At 43.7% G+C, this 17,428-nt stretch overlaps 1 protein-coding gene across 9 annotated transcripts in view; it reads right to left on the reverse strand.

Annotated features, from left to right (window-relative positions):
- smarca2 (SWI/SNF related, matrix associated, actin dependent regulator of chromatin, subfamily a, member 2) overlaps window positions 1-17,428 on the reverse strand; it is a 217,922-nt gene that overhangs the window by 60,891 nt on the left and 139,603 nt on the right. For 7 of the 9 annotated variants that reach the window (XM_036936591.1, XM_036936589.1, XM_036936588.1 and 4 more), the window contains 3 exons: window positions 15,180-15,257; window positions 14,022-14,240; window positions 5,686-5,909 (listed from right to left, as the gene is read on the reverse strand). In XM_036936591.1, the coding sequence (XP_036792486.1) occupies window positions 5,686-5,909; window positions 14,022-14,240; window positions 15,180-15,257 (521 nt within the window). The other 2 variants (XR_005034778.1, XM_036936593.1) reach the window with 2 other exon arrangements.

Genomic DNA, 17,428 nt, shown 5'->3' on the forward strand with positions numbered 1-17,428 from the left:
GTGAGGAAAAAGGTTTTTCAAGCCACAAAGCATGATGTTTTGTTGCTCAAAGATGACTTCATCCATTAAATCATCCTGGTGTTCAGCGGGTTAGGGTTAGGCTGACTGGGGAGTAGGGGAGGAATGTTTCCATTTGTAGCTCCAAACATGTGCCTGTCAAACACTCCAGCTACAGACAGAGCACGGCACTGAAAAAGGAACCCCAGAGGACACTACTGATATAAACCCCAAATGACGATACTGATATAGGAACCCCAGAGGACAGAGAACAATACTGATATAGAAGCCACAGAGGACAATACTGATATAGGAACCCCAGAGGAAAATACTGATATAGGAGCCCCAGAGGACAGAGGACACTACTGATATAGGAGCCCCAAAGGACAGAGGACAATACTGATATAGGAACCCCAGAGGACAATACTGATATAGGAACCCAGAGGACAATACTGATATAGGAGCCCCAGAGGACAGAGGACAATACTGACATAGGAACCCCAGAGGACACTACTGATATAGGAGCCCCAGAGGACAGAGGACACTACTGATATAGGAGCCCCAGAGGACAGAGGACAATACTGATATAGGAACCCCAGAGGACACTACTGATATAGGAGCCCCAGAGGACAATACTGATATAGGAACCCCAGAGGACGATACTGACATAGGAACCCCAGAGGACAATACTGACATAGGAACCCCAGAGGACACTACTGATATAGGAGCCCCAGAGGACAATACTGATATAGGAACCCCAGAGGACGATACTGACATAGGAACCCCAGAGGACGATACTGACATAGGATCCCCAGAGGACAATACTGACATAGGAACCCCAGAGGACAGAGGACACTACTGATATAGGAGCCCCAGAGGACAGAGGACAATACTGATATAGGAGCCCCAGAGGACAGAGGACAATACTGATATAGGAACCCCAGAGGACACTACTGATATAGGAGCACCAGGGGGCAGAGGACAATACTGATATAGGAACCCCAGAGGACGATACTGATATAGGAACCCCAGAGGACAATACTGATATAGGAGCCCCAGAGGACAGAGGACGATACTGATATAGGAACCCCAGAGGACGATACTGGTAGAGGAACCCCAGAGGACGATACTGACATAGGAACCCCAGATGACGATACTGATATAGGAACCCCAGAGGACGATACTGATATAGGAACCCCAGAGGACGATACTGATATAGGAACCCCAGAGCATGATACCGATATAGGAACCCCAGAGCATGATACTGATATAGGAACCCCAGAGGACAATACTGATATAGGAACCCCAGAGGACGATACTGATATAGGAACCCCAGAGCATGATACTGATATAGGAACCCCAGAGCATGATACCGATATAGGAACCCCAGAGCATGATACTGATATAGGAACCCCAGAGGACAATACTGATATAGGAACCCCAGAGGACGATACTGATATAGGAACCCCAGAGCATGATACTGATATAGGAACCCCAGAGGACGATACTGATATAGGAACCCCAGAGGACGATACTGATATAGGAACCCCAGAGGACAGAGCATGATACTGATATAGGAACCCCAGAGCACAGAGCATGATACTGATATAGGAACCCCAGAGTATGATACTGATATAGGAACCCCAGAGCATGATACTGATATAGGAACCCCAGAGGACAATACTGATATAGGAACCCCAGAGGACAGAGCATGATACTGATATAGGAACCCCAGAGCACAGAGCATGATACTGATATAGGAACCCCAGAGTATGATACTGATATAGGAACCCCAGAGCATGATACTGATATAGGAACCCCAGAGCATGATACTGATATAGGAACCCCAGAGGACAGAGAATGATACTGATATAGGAACCCCAGAGGACAGAGCATGATACTGATATAGGAACCCCAGAGGACGATACTGATATAGGAACCCCAGAGGACGATACTGATATAGGAACCCCAGAGCATGATACCGATATAAGAACCCCAGAGCATGATACTGATATAGGAACCCCAGAGGACAATACTGATATAGGAACCCCAGAGGACGATACTGATATAGGAACCCCAGAGCATGATACTGATATAGGAACCCCAGAGCATGATACCGATATAGGAACCCCAGAGCATGATACTGATATAGGAACCCCAGAGGACAATACTGATATAAGAACCCCAGAGGACGATACTGATATTGGAACCCCAGAGCATGATACTGATATAGGAACCCCAGAGGACGATACTGATATAGGAACCCCAGAGGACGATACTGATATAGGAACCCCAGAGGACAGAGCATGATACTGATATAGGAACCCCAGAGCACAGAGCATGATACTGATATAGGAACCCCAGAGTATGATACTGATATAGGAACCCCAGAGCATGATACTGATATAGGAACCCCAGAGCATGATACTGATATAGGAACCCCAGAGGACAGAGAATGATACTGATATAGGAACCCCAGAGAATGATACTGATATAGGAACCCCAGAGGACAGAGCATGATACTGATATAGGAACCCCAGAGGACAGAGCATGATACTGACATAGGAACCCCAGAGGACAGAGCATGATACTGATATAGGAACCCCAGAGGACGATACTGATATAGGAACCCCAGAGGACAGAGCATGATACTGATACAGGAACCCCAGAGGATGATACTGATATAGGAACCCAGAGGACAAAACTGATATAGGAGCCCCAGAGGACAGAGGACAATACTGACATAGGAACCCCAGAGGACACTACTGATATAGGAGCCCCAGAGGACAGAGGACACTACTGATATAGGAGCCCCAGAGGACAGAGGACAATACTGATATAGGAACCCCAGAGGACACTACTGATATAGGAGCCCCAGAGGACAATACTGATATAGGAACCCCAGAGGACGATACTGACATAGGAACCCCAGAGGACAATACTGACATAGGAACCCCAGAGGACACTACTGATATAGGAGCCCCAGAGGACAATACTGATATAGGAACCCCAGAGGACGATACTGACATAGGAACCCCAGAGGACGATACTGACATAGGATCCCCAGAGGACAATACTGACATAGGAACCCCAGAGGACAGAGGACACTACTGATATAGGAGCCCCAGAGGACAGAGGACAATACTGATATAGGAGCCCCAGAGGACAGAGGACAATACTGATATAGGAACCCCAGAGGACACTACTGATATAGGAGCACCAGGGGGCAGAGGACAATACTGATATAGGAACCCCAGAGGACGATACTGATATAGGAACCCCAGAGGACAATACTGATATAGGAGCCCCAGAGGACAGAGGACGATACTGATATAGGAACCCCAGAGGACGATACTGGTAGAGGAACCCCAGAGGACGATACTGACATAGGAACCCCAGATGACGATACTGATATAGGAACCCCAGAGGACGATACTGATATAGGAACCCCAGAGGACGATACTGATATAGGAACCCCAGAGCATGATACCGATATAGGAACCCCAGAGCATGATACTGATATAGGAACCCCAGAGGACAATACTGATATAGGAACCCCAGAGGACGATACTGATATAGGAACCCCAGAGCATGATACTGATATAGGAACCCCAGAGCATGATACCGATATAGGAACCCCAGAGCATGATACTGATATAGGAACCCCAGAGGACAATACTGATATAGGAACCCCAGAGGACGATACTGATATAGGAACCCCAGAGCATGATACTGATATAGGAACCCCAGAGGACGATACTGATATAGGAACCCCAGAGGACGATACTGATATAGGAACCCCAGAGGACAGAGCATGATACTGATATAGGAACCCCAGAGCACAGAGCATGATACTGATATAGGAACCCCAGAGTATGATACTGATATAGGAACCCCAGAGCATGATACTGATATAGGAACCCCAGAGGACAATACTGATATAGGAACCCCAGAGGACAGAGCATGATACTGATATAGGAACCCCAGAGCACAGAGCATGATACTGATATAGGAACCCCAGAGTATGATACTGATATAGGAACCCCAGAGCATGATACTGATATAGGAACCCCAGAGCATGATACTGATATAGGAACCCCAGAGGACAGAGAATGATACTGATATAGGAACCCCAGAGGACAGAGCATGATACTGATATAGGAACCCCAGAGGACGATACTGATATAGGAACCCCAGAGGACGATACTGATATAGGAACCCCAGAGCATGATACCGATATAAGAACCCCAGAGCATGATACTGATATAGGAACCCCAGAGGACAATACTGATATAGGAACCCCAGAGGACGATACTGATATAGGAACCCCAGAGCATGATACTGATATAGGAACCCCAGAGCATGATACCGATATAGGAACCCCAGAGCATGATACTGATATAGGAACCCCAGAGGACAATACTGATATAAGAACCCCAGAGGACGATACTGATATTGGAACCCCAGAGCATGATACTGATATAGGAACCCCAGAGGACGATACTGATATAGGAACCCCAGAGGACGATACTGATATAGGAACCCCAGAGGACAGAGCATGATACTGATATAGGAACCCCAGAGCACAGAGCATGATACTGATATAGGAACCCCAGAGTATGATACTGATATAGGAACCCCAGAGCATGATACTGATATAGGAACCCCAGAGCATGATACTGATATAGGAACCCCAGAGGACAGAGAATGATACTGATATAGGAACCCCAGAGAATGATACTGATATAGGAACCCCAGAGGACAGAGCATGATACTGATATAGGAACCCCAGAGGACAGAGCATGATACTGATATAGGAACCCCAGAGGACAGAGCATGATACTGATATAGGAACCCCAGAGGACGATACTGATATAGGAACCCCAGAGGACAGAGCATGATACTGATACAGGAACCCCAGAGGATGATACTGATATAGGAACCCCAGAGGACAGAGAATGATACTGATATAGGAACCCCAGAGAATGATACTGATATAGGAACCCCAGAGGACAGAGCATGATACTGATATAGGAACCCCAGAGGACAGAGTATGGTACTGATATAGGAACCCCAGAGGACAGAGCATGATACTGATATAGGAACCCCAGAGGACAGAGCATGATACTGATATAGGAACCCCAGAGGACAGAGCATGATACTGATATAGGAACCCCAGAGGACGATACTGATATAGGAACCCCAGAGGACAGAGCATGATACTGATATAGGAACCCCAGAGGATGATACTGATATAGGAACCCCAGAGGACGATACTGATATAGGAACCCCAGAGCATGATACTGATATAGGAACCTCAGAGGACGATACTGATATAGGAACCCCAGAGGACAGAGCATGATACTGTTATAGGAACCCCAGAGGACAATACTGATATAGGAACCCCAGAGGACGATACTGATATAGGAACCCCAGAGGACAGAGCATGATACTGATATAGGAACCCCAGAGGACAGAGCATGATACTGATATAGGAACCCCAGAGGACAGAGCATGATACTGAAATGGGAACCCGAGAGGATGATAATGATATAGGAACCTCAGAGGAATACTGGCTAAACACTATCACAACTCTCAATAATTGAATCAGGGATACTATTGCTGCAACCCAGGTACTAGAGGACTGGTTGGGGGTATCACCACTCTCTCCTGCTATGGTTCTCTTACCTGTCTCTGTAGTTGATGACGGTGTCGATGATGGCGTTCATCTGTTTAGTGAGTTTGGGGGGGTTGGGGGACAGCTTCTCGGCAGGGGGACGTCCACGCCTCTTCTTTGCCTTCTCTCCTCCCTCTTCCCTCCCCCCGTCCTTCTCCCCTCGTCTCCTCCTCTTCCTCGACTTCTTCAGACGGATCTCTTCCTCCATTTCCTCCAGGTTACCATCCTCTACTGCCTGTAGAGGGCGACACACAGATAAAAATGCACTCATATACTGTAGCTGTCCTTCCCATTGTTCTGGTTACAGACTGAACTAATGAGCTAAGAACAAATGTGCAGCTGTAGTAGTCACATTGTTTCAGAATCCCACAATTCTTACCTGTCTAACAGTATTAAGCATGTGTTCGTAGGACTTCTAGTTATGAAACTGAAAGTATTCAGACCCCTTGACTTTTTCCACATTTTGTTTTACGGTACAGCCTTATTCTAAAATGTATTAAATTAAATGTTTTCCTCATCAATCTAAACACAATACCCAATAATGACAAAGCAAAAACAGGTTAGACCTTTTTGTAAATGTATTTTAAATAAGAAACAAATAACTTATTTACATAATTATTCAGCACCTTTGCTATGAGACTCAAATCAAATCAAATTGTATTTGTCACATGCGCCGAATACAACAAGTATACACCTTACCATGAAATAGTTACTTACAAGCCCTTAACCTCTTGAACCTCTGGGGGCAGTATTTCATTTTTGGATGAAAAACGTTCCCGTTTTAAACAAGATATTTTGTCACGAAAAGATGCTCGACTATGCATATAATTGACAGCTTTGGAAAGAAAACACTCTGACGTTTCCAAAACTGCAAAGATATTATCTTGGTTTCGCCTGCTACAGGCGAAACCAAGATGAAATTTCATACAGGAAGTGAGCCAGATTTTGAATGCGCTGTGTTCCAATGTCTCCTTATATGGCTGTGAATGCGCAAGGAATGAGCCTACACTTTCTGTCGTTTCCCCAAGGTGTTTGCAGCATTGTGACGTATTTGTAGGCATATCATTGGAAAATTGACCATAAGAGACTACATTTACCAGGTGTCCGCTCGGTGTCCTCCGTCGAAACTATTGCGTAATCTCCAGGTGCGTGCATTTTTTCATTTTGAAGGAGAAACCAAACTGCCACGAGTGATTTATCATCCAATAGATATGTGAAAAACACCTTGAGGATTGATTCTAAACAACGTTTGCCATGTTTCTGTCGATATTATGGAGTTAATTTGGAAAAAAGTTTGCCGTTGTAATGACTGAATTTTCAGGTTTTTTTCTTAGCCAAACGTGATGAACAAAACGGAGTGATTTCTCCTACACAAATAATATTTTGGGAAAAACTGAACATTTGCTATCTAATTGAGAGTCTCCTCATTGAAAACATCCGAAGTTCTTCAAAGGTAAATTATTTTATTTGAATGCTTTTCTTGTTTTTGTGAAAATGTTGCCTGCTGAATGCTAGGCTTAATGCTATGCTAGCTATCAATACTCTTACACAAATGCTTGTGTAGCTATGGTTGAAAAGCATTTTTTGAAAATCTGAGATGACAGTGTTGTTAACAAAAGGCTAAGCTTGTGAGCCAATATATTTATTTCATTTCATTTGCGATTTTCATGAATAGTTAACGTTGCGTTATGCTAATGAGCTTGAGGCTATAATTACGCTCCCGGATACGGGACTGCTCGTTGCAACAACCAACAATGCAGTTCAAGAAATAGATTTAAGAAAATATTTACGAAATAAACGAAAGTATATATTTTTTTATAAAATCAAAAAGTAACACAATAAAATGACATAACAATAACGAGGCTATAGACAGGGGGTACCGGTACCGATTCAATGTGAAGGGGGCACCAGTTAGTTGAGGTAATTTGTAAAGTGACTATACATAGATAATAAACAGCGAGTAGCAGCAGTGTAAAAACAAAGGGGGGGGGGGGGTCAATATAAATAGTCCGGGTGGCCATTTGATCAATTGTTCTGCAGTCTTATGGCTTGGGGGTAAAAGCTGTTAAGGAGCTTTTTGGTCCAAGACTTGGCGTTCCAGTACCACATACCGTGCGGTAGCAGAGAGACCAGTCTGTGACTTGGGTGACTGGTGTCTTTGACAATTTTTTGGGCCTTCCTTTGACACTGCCTAGTATATAGGTCCTGGATGCTATGAAACTTGGCCCCAGTGATGTATTGGGCCTTATGCACTACCCTCTGCAGTTGCCATACCAGGCGGTGAATCAACCGGTCAGGATGCTCTCAATGGTGCAGCTGTAGAATTGTTTGAGGATCTGGGGACCCATGCCGAATCCTTTAAGTCTCCTGAGGGGAAAAAGGTGTTGTCGTGCCCTCTTCACAACTGTCTTGGTGTGTTTGGACTTTGGTGATTTGGAAACCAAGAAACTCCACTTCAGCCCTGTCGATGTTAATGGGGGCCTGTTTGGTATTGAGTTTCCAATGATCAAACTTGAAATGTGTCTACCACTTGTGGTAAATTCAATTGATCTGACATGATTTGGAAAGGCATACACCTGTCTATATAAGGTCCCACAGTTAACAGGGCAAGTCAGAGCAAAAAACAGGCCATGAGGTCGAATTAATTGTCCGTAGAGCTCCAAGACAGGATTGTGTCGGGGCACAGATCTGGGGAAGGGTACCAAAACAATTCTGCAGCATTGAAGGTCCCCAAAAACACAGCGGCCTCCATCATTATTAAATGGAAGAAGTTTGGAACCACCAAGACTCTTCCTAGAGCTGGCCGCCCAGCCAAACTGAGTAATCGGGGGCAAAGGGCATTGGTCAGGGAGGTGACCAAGAACCTGATGGTCACTCTGACATAGCTCCAGAGTTCCTCTGTGGAGATGGTAGAACCTTCCAGAAGGACAACCGGAAGCCACCCCTCGGTAAAATAAACATGACAGCTCGCTTGGAGTTTGCCAAAAGGCATGTAAGGCGACTCTCAGACCATGAGAAACAATATTCTCTGATCTGATGAAACCAAGATTGCTCTCTTTGACCTGAATACTAAGCGTCATGTCTGGAGGAAACCTGTCACCATCCCTACGTTGAAGCATGGAAGTGGCAGCATCATGCTGTGGGGATCTTTTTCAGCGGCAGGGACTGGGAAACTAGTCAGTATCAAGGGAAAGATGAACAGAGCAAAGTACAGAGAGATTGTTGATGAAAACCTGCTCCAGAGCGCTCAGGACCTCAGACTGGGGTGAAGGTTCACCTTCCAACAGGACAACGACCCTAAGTACACAGCCAATACAACGCAAGAGTTGTACAGCTATGTAGCTGATCTGTGTATAGACCCTAACACATTTGGTAAAATACCTGTAGTAGGGATGTACAGCTATATATTTGACCTGTGTATAGACCCTAACACATTTGCTAAAAGACCTGTAGTATGGATGTACAGCTATATATTTGACCTGCGTATAGACCCTAACACATTTGCTAAAAGACCTGTAGTATGGATGTACAGCTATATATTTGACCTGCGTATAGACCCTAACACATTTGCTAAAAGACCTGTAGTAGGGATGTACAGCTATATATTTGACCTGCGTATAGACTCTAACACATTTGGTAAAATACCTGTAGTATGGATGTACAGCTATATATTTGACCTGTGTATAGACCCTAACACATTTGGTAAAATACCTGTAGTATGGATGTACAGCTATATATTTGACCTGTGTATAGACCCTAACACATTTGCTAAAAGACCTGTAGTAGGGATGTACAGCTATATATTTGACCTGCGTATAGACTCTAACACATTTGGTAAAAGACATGTAAAAGACATGTACTATGGACGTACAGCTATGTAGCTGACCTGAGTACAGACCCTAAAACATTTGGTAAAAGACATGTACTATGGACGTACAGCTATGTAGCTGACCTGAGTACAGACCCTAAAACATTTGGTATAAATATTAGTTCAGAACAGTGGTTTTATTTGCTTCCACTGATTAATAATTAATCCCCAAGAAATGGCAGAAAATTAAACCTGTCAAACTGGTATTTTGAAATTAAAGTCCTGCTTCAAATCAAATCAAATTGTATTTGCCACAAACATGTTTAGCAGATGATATTGCGGGTGAAGCGAAACGCTTGGGTTTCTAGCTGTGCAGAAATAGTGCAGTAATATCTAACCATTTTCACAACAATACAAACAACCTAAAAGTAAAATAATAAATGAATATATAAATATTAGATGAGAAATTTTGGAGTGGCATTGACTAAAATACAGTATAATAGAATAAAGTATATACATATGAGATGAGTAAAGCAAAAATATGTTGTGGCGTACAGCAGGTCAGCCACCAGGGGGAGACTCGTCGAGGCCTGGTGACAGACGGAGTATACATCACGAGGTGATGGCTCCATCTGCTGGATGTGCCAGGTCTCGACGGGCTCTCCGGCCAGGACTAATTGGGGCTGATTGGGGAGTAATCAAGGGCTGATTGCTCACCAGCTATACAACTCCCATGAAGCTGCCAGAAGAGCAGCACACAGGGAAGAGACTGGGGGAGGAAAGGACTCCTGTATAGTTGGGGACCCGAAGCCCAGCAGAAGGTATCCCGGAGAAGGTCTCTTGGGGGAGACCTATTATTTTCTTTTGGACTATTATTTGAATAAACACCTTTGAAACTGAGCTAATCCTACTTTGTCTGATCTGTGTAAACGTTTTGACCCAATCCCCTGGTCTGCCACAATGTAAACATTATTAGTGACTAGTGTTCCATTATTAACCTTTTGCGTGTAGGGGGCAGTACCTTCGTTTTTGGCTAAAAAACGTACCCATTTGAAACTGCCTATTTCTCAGCCCCAGAAACTAGAATATGCATATAATTGTCAGATTAGGATTGAAAACACTCTAAAGTTTCCAAAACTGTAAAAATATTGTCCGTGAGTATAACAGAACTGATATTGCAGGCGAAAACCTGAGGAAAATCCAATCAGGAAGTGCCTCTTATTTCGAAACCTCTCTGTTCCTATGCATGCCTATCCTCCATTTAAAGGGATATCAACCAGATTCCTTTTTCTATGGCTTCCCTAAGGTGTCAACAGTCTTTAGACATAGTTTCAGGCTTTTATTTTGAAGAATGAGCGTGAAAGATCACATTGCGTAAGTGGATGGGTGGGGGCTCTCAGAGTGAGTTTTGCGCTACAGAGTAAAGCGGCCATTGTTTCTCCTGGTGTTATTGTAAAACCTACACACCCGGTTGATATATTATCAAATATATATTTTAAAACATACCTGAGGATTGATTATAAAAAAACGTTTGACATGCGTCTGTGGACATTATGGATATTATTTGGAATATACGTCTGCGTTGTCGTGACCGCTCTTTCCTGTGGATTTCTGAACATAACGCGACAAACAAACGGAGGTATTTTGGGTATAAAATAATCTTTATGGAACAAAAGGAACATTTGTTGTGTAACTGGGAGTCTCGTGAGTGAAAACATCCGAAGATCATCAAAGGTAAACGATTAATTTGATTGCTTTTCTGATTTTCGTGACCTAGCTACTTAATGCTTAGTGTACATAATGTTATGTTATGCTATCGATAAACTTACACAAACGTTTGGAATGCTTTCGCTGTAAAGCATTATTTCTAAATCTGAGACGACAGGTGGATTAACAAAAGGCTGAGCTGTGTTTTGCAATATTGCACTTGTGATTTCATGAATATATATTATTTTTTAGTAATATTATTTGACTGTTGCGCTATGCTATTCAGCGGTTGCTGACGAAAATGATCCCGCTAACGGGATGGGTAGCGTCAAGAAGTTAAAGTGGCCAGTGATTTCAAGTCTTTGTATATGGGGCAGCATCCTCTAACGTGCAGGGTTAAGTAACCAGGTGATACCCGCCTAGTCATTGCTATTTAACAGTCTGATGGCCTTGAGATAGACTGAAAAACAGCTTCGGTACCAGCTTCGATGCACCTGTACTGACCTCACCTTCTAGATGATAGCGGGGTGAACAGGCAGTGGCTCGGGTAGTTGTTGTCCTTGATTATCTTTTTGGCCTTCCTGTGACATTGGGTGCTGTAGGTGTCCTGGAGGGTAGGTAGTTTGCCACTGATGATGCTTTGGGCATCACGCAGAGAAACTTAAAACTTTCCACCTGCTCCACTGCGGTCCCGTCGATGTGGACAGGGGCGTGCTCCCTCTGCAGTTTCCTGATGTCCACGATGAGCTCCTTTGTTTTGTCGATTTTTTTTCCTTCCTGGCACCACACTCCCTATACCCTCATCTCCTCTCTGTAGGCCGTCTCATCATTGTTGGTAATCAGGCCTACTACTGTTGTGTCGTCTGCAAACTTGATGATTGAGTTGGAGGCGTTCTGAGCCCTCTCCTGTACTCCCTGTTCACCCACGCAGGTGGACATGGAGTACAGGAGAGGGCTCAGAACGCACCCTTGGGGTCCCCAGTGTTGAGGATCAGCAAAGTGGAGGTGTTGTTTCCAACCTGATGGGGGCGGCCCATCAGGAAGTCCATGACCCAGTTGCACAGGGCGCGGTTCAGACCCAGGGCCACAAGCTAAATTATGAGCTTGGAGGGTACTATGGTGTTGAATGCTGAGCTGTAGTCAATGAACAGCATTCTTACATAGGTATTCCTCTTGTCCAGATGGGATATGGCTAGTGTGCAGTGTGATTGCATCGTCTGTGGATCTATTGGGGTGGTAAGCAAATTTAAGTGGGTATAGGATGCCAGGTAGGGTGATATGATCATTAAATAGTCTTTCAAAGCTCTTCATGATGACAGAAGTGAGTGATACGGAGCGTGGGGACAGCAGACTGGGATAGGGAGAGATTGAATATGTCCGTAAACACTCCAGCCAGCTGGTCTGTGCATGCACTGAGGACGCGGCTAAGGATGCGGTCTGGTCCGGCAGCCTTGCGAGGGTTAACACATTTAAATGTCTTACTCACGTCGGCCACGGAGAAGGAGAGCCCACAATCCTTGGTAGCAGGCCACGTCAGTGGCAGTGTGTTATCCTCAAAGCGGGCAAAGGTGTTTAGCTTGCCTGGAAGGAAGATGTCGGTTTCCGCGAAGTGGCTGGTTTTTGTTTTGTAGTCCGTGATTGTCTGTAGACCCCGCCACATACGTCTCGTGTCTGAGCCGTTGAATTGTGACTCCACTTAGTATCTAGAATGACGTGTTTCCTGTTTGATTGCCTACAGAGTGAAAAACTACCCTGTTTGTATTCGGCCATATTCCCAGTCACCTTGCCATGGTGAAATGCGATTTCCACAGTTTCTAGTTAGGGTAGGTTTTAACAATCACAGTGGGTACAACATCCCCTATACACTTCCTGATAAACTCAGTTACCAAATCAGTGCATTTGTCAATGTTATTCTCAGAGGCTACCCGGAACATATCCCAGTCTGCGTGATCAAAACAATCTTGCAGCGTGGATTCAGACGAGCATTAGCACGGAGCAAAATGGAGATGTGATTGCTGAAGGGAGGGCGGGGGAGGACATTGTATGCATCCCAGAAGTTGGAGTAGCAGTGGTCGAGTGTTTTAGCAGCGTGAGTACTACAGTCAATAAGTTGATAGAACTTCGATAGTGTTTTTTCTTAAATTTGCTTTATTAAAATCCCCAGCTACAACAAATGTGGCCTCAGGATATGTGTAATCCAGTTTGCATAAAGTCCAGTGTAGTACTTTGTGGGCTGTTGTGGTATCGGTTTGAGGGGAAATATACACGGCTATGACTATAACCAAAGAGAATTCTCTTGGTAGGTAGTAAGGTCAACATTTGATTGTGAGGTTTTCTCGGTCGGCTGAAAAAAAGGACTTGAGTTTATGTATGTTATCACAATCACACCATGAGTAGTTAATCATGAAACATACACCCCCGCCTTTCTTCTTCCTGGATAGTTTTTTATTCCAGTCTGCATGATATACTGAGAACCGAGCTGGCTGTATGGACAAAGACAGTATATCCCGAGAGAGCATGTTTCTGTGAAACAGAGTATGTTACAATCCCTGATGTCTCTCTGGAAGGAGATCCTCGCCCTGAACTCATCTACTTTATTATCCAGAAACTGAACATTAGCGAGTAATACACTCGGAAGCGGTGGATGGTGCGCGCGCAAGTGATGTAATATTGTCCCATTCCTTAGGGTTATTTAGCTCTCCCTAGCACTAGGGGGTTGATGGGATTAAGAATTAGATTCTGGCAAACCCTGAGTCATTGTTTCTATGTTTTGTTTCATCTTTATAAATAATTAAGTTATTATTGAGAATAAAATAATATGTTCCAGCCTACCCTGAGCCACTGTTTCTCTGTCAGGGCGTCGCTGTAGTCAACGTCGCCTCTCCTGCGTGATCCTCTGCCGAAGATCTTCTCCTCCTCTTCCTCGCAGGTGAGCCGCTCCACCTCTGCGTCATCCTTGACGATCCAAGATGGCAGCTCATCCTCCTCCATCAGACGTGGCTTCCTTTTAGGGTTCCTGGCGTCCTCCCGCCGCCGGTCCAGGTCCATACTCTAAAGAGGAAACAACTCTTTATTGATTTCTAACCCTAACCTTTAGCCTAACCCTTAAACTTCACCCTATCCCAAACTTTAACCTTTACCTTAATCCTAATCTTTACCCTAACCTTTACCCTATCCCAAACCTTAACCTTTACCCTAACCTTTACCCTTTCCCTAACCTTTATCCCAGCCTTTACCCTAACCTTTACCCTAACCTTTACCCTTTCCCTAACCTTTATCCCAGCCTTTACCCTAACCTTTACCCTTTCCATTTCCCTAACCTTTATCCCAGCCTTTACCCTAACCTTTACCTTAACCCTTTCCCTAACCTTTACCTTAATCCCAACCTTTACCTTAATCCTAACCTTACCCCTAACCTTTACCCTAACATTTACCCTTTCCCTAACCTTTATCCCAGCCTTTACCCTAACCTTTCCCCTAACCTTTCCCCCAGCCTTTACCCCTAACATTTACCCTTTCCATTTCCCTAACCTTTATCCCAGCCTTTACCCTAACCTTTCCCTAACCTTTATCCCAGCCTTTAAACTAACCTTTACCCCTAACCTTTACCCTTTCCATTTCCCTAACCTTTATCCCAGCCTTTACCCTAACCTTTACCTTAACCCTTTCCCTAACCTTTACCTTAATCCTAACCTTTACCTTAATGCTAACCTTTACCCTAACCTTTACCTTAATCCTAACCTTACCCTTTCCCTAACCTTTACCTTAATCCTAACCTTTACCTTAACCTTTACCCTTTCCCTAACCTTTACCTTAATCCTAACCTTTACCCTAACCTTTACCCTTTCCTTAACCTTTACCCTTTCCCTAACCTTTACCTTAATCCTAACCTTTACGCTATAGTGATCTTATTGTGTCAGTATTCAAACTCATATTAATGTCTCGAAAGCACCATACCAAAGGCTACTGTTAATGTAATGTGCTTCACACCATGAACAGCTCAAACTCATCCTCATTACGGGCGATCATCTGGTTCAGAGTCTCATCATCAGGCACCTCGTCTTCCTCCTACAGACACACAATACAAAAAGACAGACATCAGACAGTACAGAACGAGACATCAGACAGTACAGATGTATGCTGTTTCTGCATTGTATGCCGTAACTGTATTGTACCGTATACTGTACCTGTGTTTTGTGCTGTACCTGCATTGTATTGTATGATGTACCTATATTGTATTTTATACCTGTATTGCAGGGTATTCTACTGTATTGTAGTATGCTGTACCAGGGTATTCTACTGCATTGTAGTATGCTGTACCAGGGTATTCTACTGCATTGTAGTATGCTGTACCAGGGTATTCTACTGCATTGTAGTGTGCTGTACCAGGGTATTCTACTGCATTGTAGTATGCTGTACCAGGGTATTCTACTGCATTGTATGCTGTACCAGGGTATTCTATTGCATTGTAGTATGCTTTACAAGGGTATTCTACTGCATTGTAGTATGCTGTACCTGGGTATTCTACTGCAATTTAGTATGCTGTACCAGGGTATTCTACTGCATTGTATGCTGTACCAGGGTATTCTATTACAATGTATGCTGTACCAGGGTATTCTACTGCATTGTAGTGTGCTGTACCAGGGTATTCTACTGCATTGTAGTATGCTGTACCAGGGTATTCTACTGCATTGTATGCTGTACCAGGGTATTCTATTGCATTGTATGCTGTACCAGGGTATTATATTCCATTGTAGTATGCTGTACCAGGGTATTCTACTGCATTGTAGTATGCTGTACCAGGGTAATCTACTGCATTGTAGTGTGCTGTACCAGGGTATTCTACTGCATTGTAATATGCTGTACCAGGGTATTCTACTGCATTGTATGCTGTACCAGGGTATTCTATTGCATTGTAGTATGCTGTACCAGGGTATTCTACTGCATTGTACACTGTACCAGGGTATTCTATTGCATTGTATGCTGTACCAGGGTATTCTACTGCATTGTAGTATGCTGTACCAGGGTATTCTACTGCATTGTAGTATGCTGTACCAGGGTATTCTATTGCATTGTATGCTGTACCAGGGTATTATATTGCATTGTATGCTGTACCAGGGTATTCTATTGCATTGTACTATGCTGTACCAGGGTATTCTACTGCATTGTAGTATGCTGTACCAGGGTATTCTACTGCAATTGAGTATGCTGTACCAGGGTATTCTACTGCATTGTATGCTGTACCACGGTATTCTACTGTATTGTATGCTGTACCAGGGTATTCTATTGCAATGTATGCTGTACCAGGGTATTCTACTGCATTGTAGTGTGCTGTACCAGGGTATTCTACTGCATTGTAGTATGCTGTACCAGGGTATTCTACTGCATTGTATGCTGTACCACGGTATTCTACTGTATTGTATGCTGTACCAGGGTATTCTATTCCATTGTAGTATGCTGTACCAGGGTATTCTACTGCATTGTAGTATGCTGTACCAGGGTAATCTACTGCATTGTAGTGTGCTGTACCAGGGTATTCTACTGCATTGTAATATGCTGTACCAGGGTATTCTACTGCATTGTAGTATGCTGTACCAGGGTATTCTATTGCATTGTAGTATGCTGTACCAGGGTATTCTACTGCATTGTAGTATGCTGTACCAGGGTATTCTGTTGCATTGTAGTATGCTGTACCAGGGTATTCTATTGCATTGTGTGCTCTACCAGGGTATTCTACTGCATTGTAGTATGCTGTACCATGGTATTATATTGCATTGTAGTATGCTGTACCAGGGTATTCTATTGCATTGTGTGCTGTACCTGTATTGTATTGTTTGCTGGACCTGTATTGTATGCTGTATCTGTATTTTATTATATGCTGTACCTGTATTTTATTGTTTGCTGTACCTGTAGTGTATGCTGTATTGTATTGCATTGTATGCTGTAACTGTATTGTACCGTATACTGTACCTGTATTGTATTGTATGCTGCACCTGTATTGTATTGTATGCTGCACCTGTATTGTATTTTATAACTGTATTGTCTGTTGAACCTGTATTATATTGTATTGTATGCTGTACCTGTATTGTATGCTGGACCTGTATTGTATTGTATGTTGTACCTGTATTGTATGCTGTACCTGTATTGTATGCTGCATCTGTATTGTATTGTATGCTGTACCTGTAGTGTATTGTATGCTGTACCTGTATTGTATGCTGTACCTGTAATGTATTGTATGC

This window comes from Oncorhynchus mykiss, chromosome 11, assembly GCF_013265735.2.
Source record: "Oncorhynchus mykiss isolate Arlee chromosome 11, USDA_OmykA_1.1, whole genome shotgun sequence".
Classification (NCBI taxonomy): domain Eukaryota; kingdom Metazoa; phylum Chordata; class Actinopteri; order Salmoniformes; family Salmonidae; genus Oncorhynchus; species Oncorhynchus mykiss.